The sequence below is a fragment of the Anolis carolinensis genome, chromosome 1 (genome assembly GCF_035594765.1).
Source record: "Anolis carolinensis isolate JA03-04 chromosome 1, rAnoCar3.1.pri, whole genome shotgun sequence".
In the NCBI taxonomy this organism is placed as follows: Eukaryota; Metazoa; Chordata; class Lepidosauria; order Squamata; family Dactyloidae; genus Anolis; species Anolis carolinensis.
This window is the reverse complement of record NC_085841.1, coordinates 170,656,984-170,671,537: the sequence shown is the minus strand read 5'-3', so window position 1 is coordinate 170,671,537 and position 14,554 is coordinate 170,656,984. Positions and strand designations below refer to the sequence as shown.

Below are 14,554 nucleotides of genomic sequence, written 5' to 3'. Positions count from 1 at the left end.
CACAACTTTCATATTTGTTGTCTAATGAAAGAGAAAGCTGTTAATATTGTTGGAAGCTGGCTTTATCATACTTCATTTTCAGAACAGATTTAATAACAAATACATTGTTGTTCTTTCTTGTGAGGAACATAGTCTTACTGCACCTCATACACAAGAGATCATGTTTCTAAAAAGCAAGAGGAGAGAAGAGTGCTCTAAGGGACTCAGCCAAGGATACAGGAGGCAATTGATGTCAAGTGTTCTCTGTGGTCCACATGTCCTTCGCAGACTAGGCATTTTAAGTACAATGGAAATGACTGGGAGTTAGGCTCTTTGGGGAAGCACAGGATCATATTTTATACCTGTATTATATACTACACGTGTGTCTTAAGCTGAAGATTTTTTTTTCTTTTCAAAACGCTAGAGGAGAGCTTTTCAAACATTATGTCTTGGTGAAGCACTTTAAAGACATGCATCCTTTTGCAACACAGCGATCCAGTTTTACTAGTAAACCAGAGGTTAAATCAACCCCCTATAAGAGATACGGACACACAGATAATTTGTAATAACAAAATGTGTATGGGTACAACATATCTCATGAAAAACTTCCATTTATATTTTAAACATACGTATGATTTATTGCTCATTTCACAGACTTAGAGATGTCTCGTTATAATGTTCACATGACACACCTACAAACTGCAGGCAACACTCTAATGTGTCGTGACATACAGTTTGGAAAGCTCTGTGGTAGAGGAAAAATTGGTAACTTGCACATTTTTTCTTTGTTGCAAATTGTGGACAAATGAGCCTTTTAGCAATCACTTGAATAATCCCCTGGGATCTCCTGTGCTAAAAGATGATTCCTGAAGGAAGTTTTAATGTGAGTCTGCTTTCCCAGAAACCAGGTTTCGCCTTTAACATGTGTCTCTCTTCTTCCCCAGGACTGCAGAATATGCCAGGGGATTATGTGTCTCGGGGTGGCCCGCTGGGCATGAACATGGGACAACCGAGCTATACGCCACCTCAGATGCCCCCACACCCTGCTCAGTTGCGCCACGGGCCCCCCATGCATACCTACATTCCTGGACACCCACACCACCCAGCAATGATGATGCATGGAGGACCACCCCACCCTGGAATGCCGATGCCAGCAACTAGCCCCACAATGCTCAACACAGGAGACCCAGCAATGAGTGGACAAGTGATGGACATTCATGCTCAGTAGCTTACGGGAAAACATATACTTTATCCTCAGGGACGGCGAGTGTGAAACGATGCCGTTCTGCAAAGACTTAATGGGAGTTCCGTTCTTGGCATCTAGTTTTGGACCAAGGAACAACCCTAATTGTCTATATATGGACCCTGAAAAGCAGGGAAAGGAAAAACACCAACTGAAAAAAAAAAACACACACACCTTCTGGGGACATGCAAAATAACTATATAAGGCAACAGAGTGGAATATTGTAAAATGCTATTATTCTGTTATCCATATACCTTGTTTCTTATAGATTTTTTAAGAAAAAAAATGTGAATTTTTTTCCACACTATGTGTGTTGTTTCCATAACTCTTCACTTCCTCCAGAAGCAGCCTCCTTACATGTACAAAAAAGACGACGACGACGAAGCCTTACAGTTACCCTGCAAATGACAGGAAGATTTATTTTCAGGGTTTTTACAGCATTAAAATCTCTACAATGTTAGGCAGAAGAACAGCTCTTCTATCCTAGGATTTCAGCCATGCACTCTGTATTTTCTCCCTCTCCTTCTCTCTCTTTCTGTCTCCCTCCCCTCCTTTTTTTTCTAGCCCGGGGCGTGAATTTGCATGTCTAATTCATTTACTCACCATATTTGAATTGGCCTGAACAGATGTAAATCGGGAAGGATGGGAAAAACTGCAGTCCTCAACAATGATTAATCAGCTGTTGCAGGCAATGTCTTGAGGAGACTGGTAGGAAGAGGCATGGAAACCAAGAGAAAAAAAGTGTATTTGAACCTAATTGTCACATCAGAGCATCATTGTCCCCATTCAACAGCCGCAACTACCAACATCACTTCCTGTTTTATGCCACTCAGAAACATGAACTGAAGAGTTATTTTTTACTATGTTGACTTATTTTTTGGGCAAAGCATCAGTCATGCATTTTTCCATAGTCCCATCATGGAGCATATATGTATACATTGTAAATAAATTTTGTGCAAAAAGGACTGGAAAAAATGAACTGTATTATTGCTTTTTTTTTCTTTTCTTTTTGTAAAAGTAGCCGTTTGGTATGAGTTGGCATGCATACAGATTTACTAAATGGGATAAGCTAATTATACTTTTGTTGTGGTTAAACCGATGCTTGTCGATAGCCTTTTTCTATCCAGAAACCAAGGAGCTAATTATTATTAATAATAACCATTGCACATTGAGTCTTAGAGTTTCTGATCGAAGCTGTTTGGATTGTACAATAACTCAAAGCCAGTTGTAGTAGTTTGAGTGCAGTAATGAAATCTGAATCTAAAAATAAAAGCAAATTATTTTTTGTCATGCTGGCTCGACCGCTTGAAAAATTTATTTTGCAGGGCCCCCCACCCCAGTCTTCCAAACCTGTAGTGATTTCCTAGAAAAGTGCCAATTTCTTTCTTGAAATAATTAAATTTTAGCCCCAGGCAACCTGATTCATACTTCTTTCTATAGCAAAATATTCTGTGTTGCCCTCCAAGAACTTGCCCTGTTTATTTTCAGGGTGATAAATTTCAAATTCAAAATCAAATTTTAAAGATTTCAAGACAACAACAAAATTGCAAGAGATTGGATGGGATTTAAAACATTGTGGCATATTAAATGACACACAGGTGGCTATGTGAATTCAATTGCTGAAGGAAGATCTTTTCATTGGGCTACTGTTTGGTTCAAGCACTTTTTAAAAACCCCTCTCTACCTGAAAATGCACACAATTCAACGTTGTCTACAGAGGATGACAAACTTTTCAAAAACCAAATGGTCCTAACTATAAATGGATTGGCTGTTGGTTGGGTCTTTTACCAATCCAGCTGTACTTTCTACACTGGTTAAATGAAATGTTTAGATTGTAATGCTTCCATATGTATTGTCAAAGGGTTTCATGGCCGGAATTACTGGGTTGCTGTGAGTTTTCTGGGCTGTATGGCCATGCTCCAGAAGCATTCTCTCCTGATGTTTTGCCCACATCTATGGCGGGCAACCTGTGAGGATACCTGCCATAGACTTAGGCAAATGTCAGGAGAGAATGCTTCTGGAACATGGCCATACAGCCCGGAAAACTCACAGCAACCCAATGCTTCCATAGTTTCCTTCTAAATAAAACCACAGCTTTCTGAGGGCATGAAAAATGTACAAACGGTTTTAGCCAATGCAGTTTCGTTTCAACCTTTAAAATAAAGATACTAACATTTATTTAGTATTGACAAGGACAAAAAGAATTTGGTGGCATTTAAATTAAATGTCGATGTCTAAAATTGCCCAGAATATATATACCAGATTATATGTAAAGTTTGAGAAGATTTCCTTGCTGATGGAGAATTTTGCTTCTCAGCTTTGTTTACTGGCAAAAGACAAAGACTTTTGCACAAAACCAAATTATCATATAAGAGAAAGGACTGAAGGTCCTGCCAACATTTAGAAAGGTTATGATTGCAGTGCGTGGTGCAGGAATACACTCTGCACATGCACAGCGGCACCGGGCTTGTGTATATATAATGCTTACCAGATATTAGGAATTGTGGGAGCTGAAGTCCAAAACACCTGGAGGCCTAACAGTTGGGAACCTCTGATATCAGACCAAGCAATGCTCTTTTTCCTTGGTACTATCATCACTTCCAGAGCCTTACTTGCCTCCCATAAAAACACCACCATTGTGTCTTATCCTAGTGTTTTCATGCTTTATTACCAGTGAATGGCCTTTTGTTTACTTTCTCCATGTGGTCTCTGATTCCTCATTACTTTCCATTTCTATCCTGATGCTACCTAACAAAGGCCCAGCCTATCAGTAAGGGGATGGCAAGGATGGATGTAGCCATTGGGGGGGGGGGGGGGGGGGGGGGGGCGTGGCCAAAAGGAACAGGGACTGCCAATCAGAGGATGAGAACCAAGTGTTTCCAACCAGCCTTTCTTCTCTCTCTCTCTCTCTCTCTCTCTTTCCCTGCTTCTAACTTTGGTTCATGACGAACAAGAGATAGGGCATATAATTCATTTCTTCACTAGGCCAGGCAGAAATGCTAGCTAATTGGTTGGGTGCTCAACTCAAAAGCAAATATTTTACTTTTTAAACCCTTCTTTAAAAACCCCATTCAAACAAATCTATTTTTCAAGCCATTGATTTAAGGCAGGGAGGGGAGGGGGAAAAACACTCCTATTACTTTCTTAATATCCCTTTCTGTTCATATAATGTGTTTTCTTTTGCACAGTTTCAAGTTCTTTTTTTATTACCTCACCCCCCCCCCCCAAAAAAAAAACCCTCCCAAAGTTTGCCGGAAAAATATAGCAACTCTAAGTATATTATTATCATTGCACTAATTACTATATATAACAACATATGTATTAAATGTTAATTATATAATATAATTATATCAATATATTTAATATACCGTATATTAATGTACTAATTATATATATATATATATATATATATATATATATATATATATAATATTCAGTATTATGTATCATATATCAATATATTGTTTATTATTATACTGATTATTATATACATTATATATCATTTAACAATATATTCAGTATTATATAAGAATGATATATTTATATCAATTTATTGATAATCATTGATAATTATATAAATATATATCAATATATTCATAATATATGTATTATATTATATTAATATATTATTAATTTACCACATTGCATAATGTATATTATATTAAAATCTATGATTATGTTATGCATATATATTATTTTAACATAATATATGTAGATAATTATCTATATATATTTATATATCATTAGAAATATAATATGTAATTATTATATAATACTGAATATATATAATATATTTAGTACTATATATTAATTAAATATTTCTAACGATAGATGAATATATATAATTATATATTAAATATATTATATACTGTATTAATATATTCCTCATATATTTCTTATGTTCTAGTTATATTAAGATATTAACATACCACATTACATTATATATTATATTATATGATTCTATGCTATATTATATATTTACCATATACCATATATAATATAACATCAATATATTAATTATTATATTACATATATCATAGAACAGTGTATTCATTCTACTAATATACTAATTATTGTATATTATATATATATCAATGTATTAATCATTATATATTTACTGAATATATTTATATTAATATATGATTATACCATATTTTATGTGTGTGTGTGTGTGTGTGTATATATAGGCAGGCTTTTAAAAGATGAAGGAGTTTGTGAACAATTCACGTGGGTGCTGTGGTTTTTAACTTTAAATTTGTTGTCATGGTTTTTAACTGGGAATTTTTTAACACTGTATTTAATCCTGTTTTAATGTTTGTATACATGTATATTTTAAATGGTGATGAGGATGCCGCTTTGAGTCTCCTTCTGGGGTGATAAAGTGGGTTATAAATATAATAATAATAATATATTAATACAATAATTAATATTTTATTATATTAATATATTATTATATAACATTTTTATTTATTTATATTTATATCTCACTTTATCTCTCCATATGGAGACACAAAGCAGCTCACAGTAAAAAAAATGACAACTTAAAATATACAAATATACAATAATAAAACAGCATATTATATATTATTATATATTATCAGTAGTAATTCTATTTAATGTATTGGTATTCCTATCTTACAATATTATTATATATTATTATGTGGTATTACTATTAATATTACATTGGATTACAATATAATGATTATCGATATTATATGTATATACAATATAGTCTATCGTTAGCATAGCATATTAGCATTACATATTACTATATTGTACTATACCACTATGCTGCAATATTATTACTGCAGTATAATATTATGATATTATATTATTACACTGCAATTAAAATATGCAGAGGAAATATAATAATATATTAATAATATTAGTATTATTAATAATAAATAAATTCATATTTATAAATATACATATATACATGTAATATATCTTAAATTGTAGTATACGCAATACAGTAGAGTCTCACTTATCCAAGCCTCTGGATAATCCAAGCCATTTTTGTAGTCAATGTTTTCAATATATCGTGATATTTTAGTGCTAAATTCATAAATACAGTAATTACTACGTAGCATTACTGCGTATTGAACTACTTTTTCTGTCAAATTTGTTGCATAACATGATGTTTTGGTGCTTAATTTGTAAAATCATAACCTGATTTGATGTTTAATAGGCTTTTCCTTAACCCCTCCTTATTATCCAAGATATTCGCTTATCCAAGCTTCTGCCGGCCCGTTTAGCTTGGATAAGTGAGACTCTACTGTATATAATACATTATTAATATGATATATAATATTACAATATTAGTATTTCTATATATTATATTGTATATATTAAAGGGGTTCCCAAGTGATATTATTTATTGTATAACCCAAGAGATACATTATGTATCCGCTGTAATAATTACCTCACATTCAGGAATGGTTTGCTTTTAGCGTCTATACTTCTCTATCTCTGTATCTGTGTGTTTTAGCCTATCTGCTATCTGTGTTTTGTTTGGCGACTGGGCCTGGCCTGGCGTGGGAGGGCTCCTTCCTTCTTTCCTTCCTTCCAGGGCCGAGGAAAGAGAAGTAAACGGGTTACAAAATAGGGAATTATCCCTCGTTTAGCATTAAAATTCATTTAGGTTAAAATTGCCACAAACATTTAAATGGGGAGATTAGTTCCCCCTCACGCCTTATTGCACCCGCTCAATGGGCCCCGCCGCCGAGAAGGGCTTTTCTCCCTCCGCGTCGCCTAGCTACTGGCCCCGCCCCATTCGAAGCCAAGGCGGCAGAAGAAGAAGAAGAGATTGAGAGAGAGAGAGAGCGCGCGCGCTTTGGGGCATCCAAAGGGAGGGGGGGTTGGGCTCGGAGGGACCCCCTCCCTTTGGTGCGCCGTCTCCCCTGTGCTGGAGAGGAGGAAACCAAAGAAGCAGAAAAGAGGGGGGGGGGGCATCTAAACCTTCTGTATCCCTTCCTTTCCCCCTTTTCCTCCCGCGGCTGCAGCAGAGGCAGGAATGTCGGCTTCGACTGCCATCTTTTGGGGATTGGGGAAAACGACCCGAGAGAAAGAGAGAGAGAGGTAGGAAGCAACTAAGCAGCGCCCTCTTCTTCTCTCTCTCCCCCCCCCCCCCCCCGCTTTGATATTGAGGTTTCGTTTAATTCATCGTTCGTGGAATTGTGCTTTCTAGCTGAATATATTTGCATAGGAGAGTGCTATGGATTCGTCCGTTCCATCTCAACCCACCCCCCTCCAAAAAAAAGTTTGGTTTCGCCCTTGAGTTGGCTTGCTTGGCCGAAGAATCTGAACGCAATTGCGCATGCGTGGTGGGACTACTGGGCTGAAGTTCTAGGCGGGCGTCCCGTATTTCCCTGAGGGGAAAAGAATTGGGCGAGGTATCACTGGGTTTCTCTGAAGTCCCTTCCACACAGCTGAATAAAATCCCACCTTTTCTGCTTTGAACTAGGTTATATGGCAGTGTGGACTCAGATATCCCAGTTCCAAGCAGATCTTGTGGGATTTTCTGCCTTGATATTCTGGGATATAGGGCTGTGTGGAAGGGCCCTGAGTTTTCCAGGCAGAATTCTCAAGGAAGAGAAAGAACTGAAGGTCCCGCCATCATTTAGAAAGGTTATGATTGCAGTGAGCGGTGCAGGAATACACTCTGCACATGCACAGAGGCTTGTGTATATACAATGCAGTGGCTCCCAACCTTTGGGCCCCCAGGTGCTTTAAACTTCAACTCCTAAAAATCCCATGCCCCAGAAACATTCTCTCCTGACGTTTCGCCCACATCTATGCCAGGCATTCTCAGAGGTTGTGAGGTTTGGGTTGCTGTGAGTATTCGGGGCTGTATGGCCATGTCCCAGAAGTATTCTCTCCTGACGTTCCGCCCACATCTATGTCAGGCATCCCCAGAGGTTGTGAGGTCTGGGTTGCTGTGCTATGTCCCAGAAGCATTCTCGCCTGACGTTTTGCCCACATCTGTGGCAGGCATCCTTGTGAGGTCTGGGTTGCTGTGAGTTTTCTGGCCTATCTGGCCATGTCCCAGAAGCATTCTCTCCTGACATTTCACCAACATCCATGGCAGGCATCCTCAGAGGTTGTGAGGTCTGTTGGAAACTAGGCAAGTGGAGTTTATATATGTGTGGAATACTATTCAGGGTGGAAGAAAGAGCTCTTGCCTGCCTGAGTCAAGTGTGAATGTTGCAATTGGCCAGCTTGATTAGCATTGAATAGCCTTGCAGTTCCAAGGCCTGGCTGCTTCCTACCTGGGGGAATCCTTTGGTGAGAGGTGATTAGCTGGCCCTGATTGTTTCATGCTTGGAATTCCTCTGTTGTTTTTTATTTGCTGTCCTGATTTTAGAGTTTTTTAAATACTGGTAGCCGGATTTTGTCCATTTTCCTGGTTTCCTACTTTCTGTTGAAATTGTCCACATGTTTGTGGATTTCAATTATTTCTCTGTGCCGTTTGACATGGGCGTTGTTGGAGTGGTCGAGCATTTCTGTGTTCTCAGATCATATTCTGTGTCCAGATTGGTTCCTCAGGAGCTCTGCTATGGCTGCCTTCTCTGGTTGAATTAGTCTGCAGTGCCTCTCATGTTCCTTGGTTCGTATTTGGACCCCCTGGACCTTCCACAGATATATAAACCCCACTTGCCTAGTTTCCATCAGACCTCACAACCTCTGAGGATGCCTGCCATAGATGCGGGCGAAACGTCAGGAGGAATGCTTCTGGAACATGGCCATATAGCCCGGAAAATTCACAGCATCCCGCGAGGCTTGTAGAGGAGACTTTCCTCAGCCCCGTATATGGGAGGGGGAAGGGGGCAATCCGCGTGGATGGGTGCAAAAAGCCACCCGAAGCGACGTGGGTTCCTCTTGGAAGCGGGAACGTCGGGTTGTGTCTCTATTGGGAGAAGAAGCGCTCTCTCTGTCTGAGTCTGACTATGGCATATGGAGAAATAGTTGTCCTGCCTGGAACCGGTGGGAAGGGGGATGTGACACTCTGCCCTCCATATCCCTGCGTGGGACGGAAGGCCTAAGAAGAGCTCTCCAAGTCCCCAAAGGCTTAGCCTTGCGGAGGATTTGTCTGCAGCCAGTGGAGTTGTTAGGCTGTTCGGAGTGGTGGGAGTTGAAGTCCAAAACACCCGGACGGCCCAAGTTCGCCCATGCCTGCCCTAGACTGTGTTCTGCTTTGTCTCCGACTCCAAGAAGAAGCACTAGGTTGCCCGATTTTTTCTTCCCGGGTTATAAATGTCATTTGCCTCAATGCTTATACTGTACATGAAAATACTGTTTATTAAACTGTGCTGTTGTCGAAGGCTTTCATCGCTGGAATTACTGGGTTGCTGTGAGTTTTCCGGGCTGTAGAGCCATGTTCCAGAAGCATTCTCTCCTGACCTTTCCTGGAAAAGTACAAAATCTGGCTACCAGTATTTAAAAAACTCTAAAATCAGGACAGTGAATTAAAAACACTCAGAAAACAGGAGAATTCCAGACAGGAAACAATCAGGCCCAGCTAACACCTCCCAGCAAAAGATTCCCCCAGGCAAGAATCAGCCTTGAAGCTGCAAAGCTATTCAGTGCTAATCAAAGTGGCTAATTGCAACAACCACACTTGCCTCCAACAGTCAAGAGCTCTTTCTCCCACCCTGGACCTTCCACACAGGCCTGTAGCGGGGGTGGGTGGGTTAGGGATTCAACCCCCCCCCCGAAATTTTTCAGGTTAAAAAAAAAACCTCATAAGGTTTGCTCATGAATTTTAACTGGTTAACCAAATCCCCATGCTTAGTCTATGATATGCAAAAAATTAAGAGTCCCTCCAGAACAGCAAGTACAGTAGAGTCTCATTTATCCAACATAAACGGGCTGGCAGAACGTTGGATAAGTGAACATGTTGGATAATGAGGAGAGATTAAGGAGAAGCCTATTAAACATCAAATTAGGTTATGATTTTACAAATTAAGCACCAAAACATCATGTTATACTACAAATTTGACAGAAAAAGTAGTTCAATATAAAGTAATGCTACGTAGTAATTACTGTATTTATGAATTTAGCACCAAAAATCACGATGTATTGAAAACATTGACTACAAAAATGCGTTGGATAATCCAGAATGTTAGATAAATGAGACTCTACTGTACTATCTCAAGCAAATATTGACAGGCCCCCCCCCCCCCCGAATTTTCTTTTTTTCTGGCTACGGCCCTGCTTCCACAGATATATAAACCCCACTTGCCTAGTTTCGAAGAGCTCTCACAACCTCTGAGGATGCCTGTCATAGATGTGGGCGAAACGTCAGGAGCGAATGCTTCTGGAACATGGTCATACAGCCCGGAAAACTCACAGCAACCCTGTTTATTACACTGCCCAAACTTTGTTTTTGCGGGACATCCTGCCAGCTAAAGCACATTTTGTTCTAGTTTTTTTTCCAGTGAGTCTCAACCAATTCAACCTCGTTTGAGGCCTCCAAAAGGAAGCTTCTGGGGGATAACAACTACTTTGGGTTGTTGTGTGTTTTCCGGGCTGTATGGCCATGCTCCAGAAGCATTCTCTCCTGACGTTTCGCCCACATCTGTGGCAGACATCCTCAGAGGTTATGAGGTTATAATTACTTTGAAAGTACAACTACTTTCAAATTAAGTCCCGCTCAATTAAGCAGGAAATAAACACTTTCAAACCAGGGCCAGATTTCTTTTTTTAAAAAAAATCTTGTTACCAAGGCCCCTTCCGCACAGCTGAATAAAATCCCACATTTTCTGCTTTGAACTGGAATATATGGCAGTGTGGACTCAGATAACCCAGTTTAAAGCAGATACGGCGAGATTTTCTGCCTTGATATTCTGGGATATAGGGCTGTGTGGAAGGGCCCTGCGTGGAGTTGTCAAGGAGGAAGAGGCGCAGTTTGGAGGCTTATTTTTGTGTTTGTCCCTTTGTTCTCCATTGGAGGAGGAAGGGTCCCCAAGTGACGCCTTTCCAACCCTGCGTGGCTTGATGCCGCTCAAAGCGTGGAGGGGAAAAACTAGCTCCCCTTAGGCTTTCCACTGCCTCCTTTCCCACTCGCGCGTGGGAGCGGGACGGAAAAGGCGTCAGCAGAAGAACAACTCGCGGCTCCTTGATCAAGGGAAGCCCCGCTCGCTCTGCTCCACAGTCCTCCCCCCCCCCCCCCGCGTGGGCGCCGCCTTCGGAGGAATCCCCTGCCTGCCAGCCTGCGTGGGTGGGTGGCTGGCGCTTTCCCAGCTGCAGCGAAACTCAACCGAAAGCCTGGGAAATCCCCGCGAGGCAGGATCCCCGGCGGCTAACCTTCTCCCCCCCTCCTCCCCATGCCAGTTTCCACTCCACACGCTTCGACCTGACCTTCGAGTGAGATTGAGAAAGGCCCCTTTAAGAAGGAGGGGTAGCAATGGGGCGGGTTTTCCCCTTCCCTGTCTTTCCCCCGATTGGAAGGAAGAGGGTAGAGTAAGATCTGATCAAGAAGCGCCACGCGAAGGCCGTTTCCAGTGGGCACAAGGCTTTTGGGTGTTGGGCCGCGCGCGAGACTACAGACCACCCTGGTCGCGTGGGCTGGTCACACTCTCTCCGCCTCAGAAGGATATCATACCTTTTCTGTATGGCTATGTTCTGGGAAGCATTCTCTCCTGACGTTTCGCCCACATCTATGGCAGGCATCCTCAGAAGTTGTGAGGTATATTGGAAACTAGGCAAAGGAGATTTATATATCTGTATCGAATCAAGGAATATGAAATAAATAAATAAAGTTTGGGTTGCTGTGAGTTTTCTGGGCTGTATGACCATGTTCCAGAAGCATTCTCTCCTGACGTTTTGCCCACATCTATGGCAGGCATCCTCAGAGGTTGTGAGGTCTCTTCGAAACTAGGCAAGTGGGGTTTCCAATCTGTGGAAGGCCCAGGGTGGGAGAAAGAACTTGTCTGCTTGAGGCAGGTGTGAACGTTGCAATTGGCCACCTTGGCTAATGAGTTCCTGTGAGTCTTTCGGGCTGTTCCTGTGAGTCATACTGCCCGAAAGACTCACAGCAACCAATCGTTCCGCAACCTTCGACAATACACCTTGATTAGCATTGAACGGCCTTGCAGCCTCAAAGCCTGGCTGTTTGTTTTCCTCCTTCAACTCCCCCTCCCCGTAAAATGGACTATCCTTCTCTTTCTAGGCTCCCATTTGGCGTGGGCAGGGATAATGAGACATTACTAATACTAATAATATTACAATACTGGGGTGTTGTTGTGTGGTTTGCCTATCGATCCTTGCAAAGATGCCAGCCACAGATGCAGGCGAAATGTCAGGAGAAAATGCTACTCAAACATACAGCTCGGAAACCACACAACAACACGCCAGTGATGCCTGAAAAACATCGACAATTACAGTATTATTATTATTATTATTATTATTATTATTATTATTATGCTCTTTTGATTTATACATATCTTTACTTCCCTCCGCCAAATAATAAGAGAGACTTCTCCAGCCCTTTAACGCAACTGCTAAATTGAAACTGTTAAGCAGGAGCTAATAAAAGAAATTTTCGCTTTGTCTCAAGTAAGAAAGAAAGGCAATAGCTGAGGCCCCTTCCATACAGCTGTATAAAATCCACATTGAACTGGATTATATGGCAGTGTGGACTCAGATAATCCAGTTCAAAGAAGATATTGCGGATTACCTGCCTTGATATTCTGGGTTATATGGCTGTGTGGAAGGGCCCTGAACGAGGTCAGGATGGAATCCTTCTCTAGCAGAGTTTGGGAAACGTTTCACAGGCTACACAGAGAAGCCATTGAAATCCACAAGCATGTGGAGAATTTCAACAAAAAGGAGGAAACCATGAGAATGAACAAAATCTGGCTCCCAGTATTTAAAAAACCTCTAAAATCAGGACAGCAAATAAAGAACAACATTCAGAAAATAGGAGCATAAATCATTGCCAGTTAACATCTCCCAACAAAGGATTCCCCCAGACAGGAAGGAGCCCGACTTTGAACCTGCAAGGCCATTCAGTGCTAATCAAGGTGGCCAATTGTACAATTCACACTTGCTTCAAACAGACAAGAGTTCTTTCTCCCACCCTGGACCTTCCACAGATATATAAACCCCACTTGCCTCCGAGGATGCCTGCCATAGATACGGGCGAAACTTCAAGAGAGAATGCTTCTGGGACATGGCCATACAGCCCGAAAAACTCACAGTAACCCAGTGTTTCACAAATGTTCTTCTGTGTTGTACACCCTTATCCTTAACTACTCATACGGGCGAGGGTCATGAAAAGGGCAAAGAGGATTTTTTTACATATAAGGTGATGTTTCCTTCGTCTTCTTCAACGATGGGGTCCCCTTAGTTCAAATGCTGGAGGTCACAAAAATGTGGAAAGGTCTCTGAACGCCGCCCATTTATACCAGTCTGTTGGCGATGTGTTTCGGCTGGACTCCACCAAAGGCAGTTCCGATATCAGTAAACGTTACCTATACAAAGTACACACGCCCCAGGTGGAAAGAAGTCTTGGGACCCTTCCACACAGCCATATGACCCAGAATATCAAGGCAGGAAATCCCACAATATCTGCTTTGAACTGGGTTATCTGAGTCGGCACTGCCACATATTCCAGTTCAAAGCAGATCATGTGGGATTTTATTCAGCTGTGTGGAAAGGGAGGTGAGTGGGGAAAGTTTGAGGAAAACCTCGGGGAAGAATGACTTGGCTTTGGGAAGAAGGGCTCTGGACTGAAAGTGTGTGTGACCTTGGGGTGTTTATGGAAAGGATGAAAAGAAGAGGGGGGGGGGTTTACAAAAGGGAGTGTTGCACCCCGACTTTGTGTCAGGAAAAGGACTTGAAGCCCCAATGGAAGATGTACTTTTTGTTGTCATGGCCGGAATCACTGAGTTTTTCAGGGCTGTATAGGTATATTCCAGAAGCATTCTCTCCTGACGTTTCGCCCACATCAATGGCAGACATCCTCAGAGGTGAGGTCTGTTGGAAACTAGGCAAATGGGGTTTATATATCTCTGGAAGATCCAGGGTGGGAGAAAGAACTCTTGTCTGTTGGAGGCAAGTGTGAATGTTGCATTTGGCCACCTTGATTAGCATTGAATAGCCTTGCAGCTTCAAACCCTGGCTCCTTCCTGCCTGGGGGAATCCTTTGTTGGGAGGTGTTAGCTGGCCTTGATTGTTTCTTGCCTGGAATTTTCCTGTTTTCTGAGTGTGGTTCTTTATTTACTGTCCTGAATTTCGAGTTTTTAAATACTGGTAGCCAGATTTTGTTTTTCCGAGCCGTCTGGCCATGTTCCAGAAGCATTCTCTCCTGACGTTTCGCCCACATCTATG

At 41.3% G+C, this 14,554-nt stretch overlaps 1 protein-coding gene and 1 long non-coding RNA gene across 7 annotated transcripts in view; one reads left to right on the top strand and one right to left on the bottom strand.

Moving 5' to 3' along the window:
- The window catches only part of meis1 (Meis homeobox 1), a 172,489-nt gene extending 169,977 nt beyond the window's left edge, over positions 1 to 2,512 (top strand). For 3 of the 5 annotated variants that reach the window (XM_062958623.1, XM_062958627.1, XM_062958630.1), the window contains exon 13: positions 924 to 2,512. In XM_062958623.1, coding sequence (XP_062814693.1) covers positions 924 to 1,207 — 284 coding nt within the window. In that variant the 3' untranslated portion in view covers positions 1,208 to 2,512. The remainder of the gene's footprint in view (positions 1 to 923) is intronic. The other 2 variants (XM_062958638.1, XM_062958634.1) reach the window with 1 other exon arrangement.
- LOC107983203 (uncharacterized) lies at positions 47 to 6,997 on the bottom strand. 2 transcript variants are annotated; one of them, XR_010000024.1, is made up of 3 exons: positions 6,882 to 6,997; positions 6,645 to 6,784; positions 47 to 1,927 (listed from the first exon to the last, which is right to left on the bottom strand). It is a non-coding gene; the product is annotated as an uncharacterized LOC107983203 (long non-coding RNA). The 2 variants fall into 2 exon arrangements; XR_010000023.1 differs by having other exon boundaries at positions 47 to 1,620; positions 1,826 to 1,927; positions 6,645 to 6,921.
- Positions 6,998 to 14,554: the final 7,557 nt, after the last annotated feature.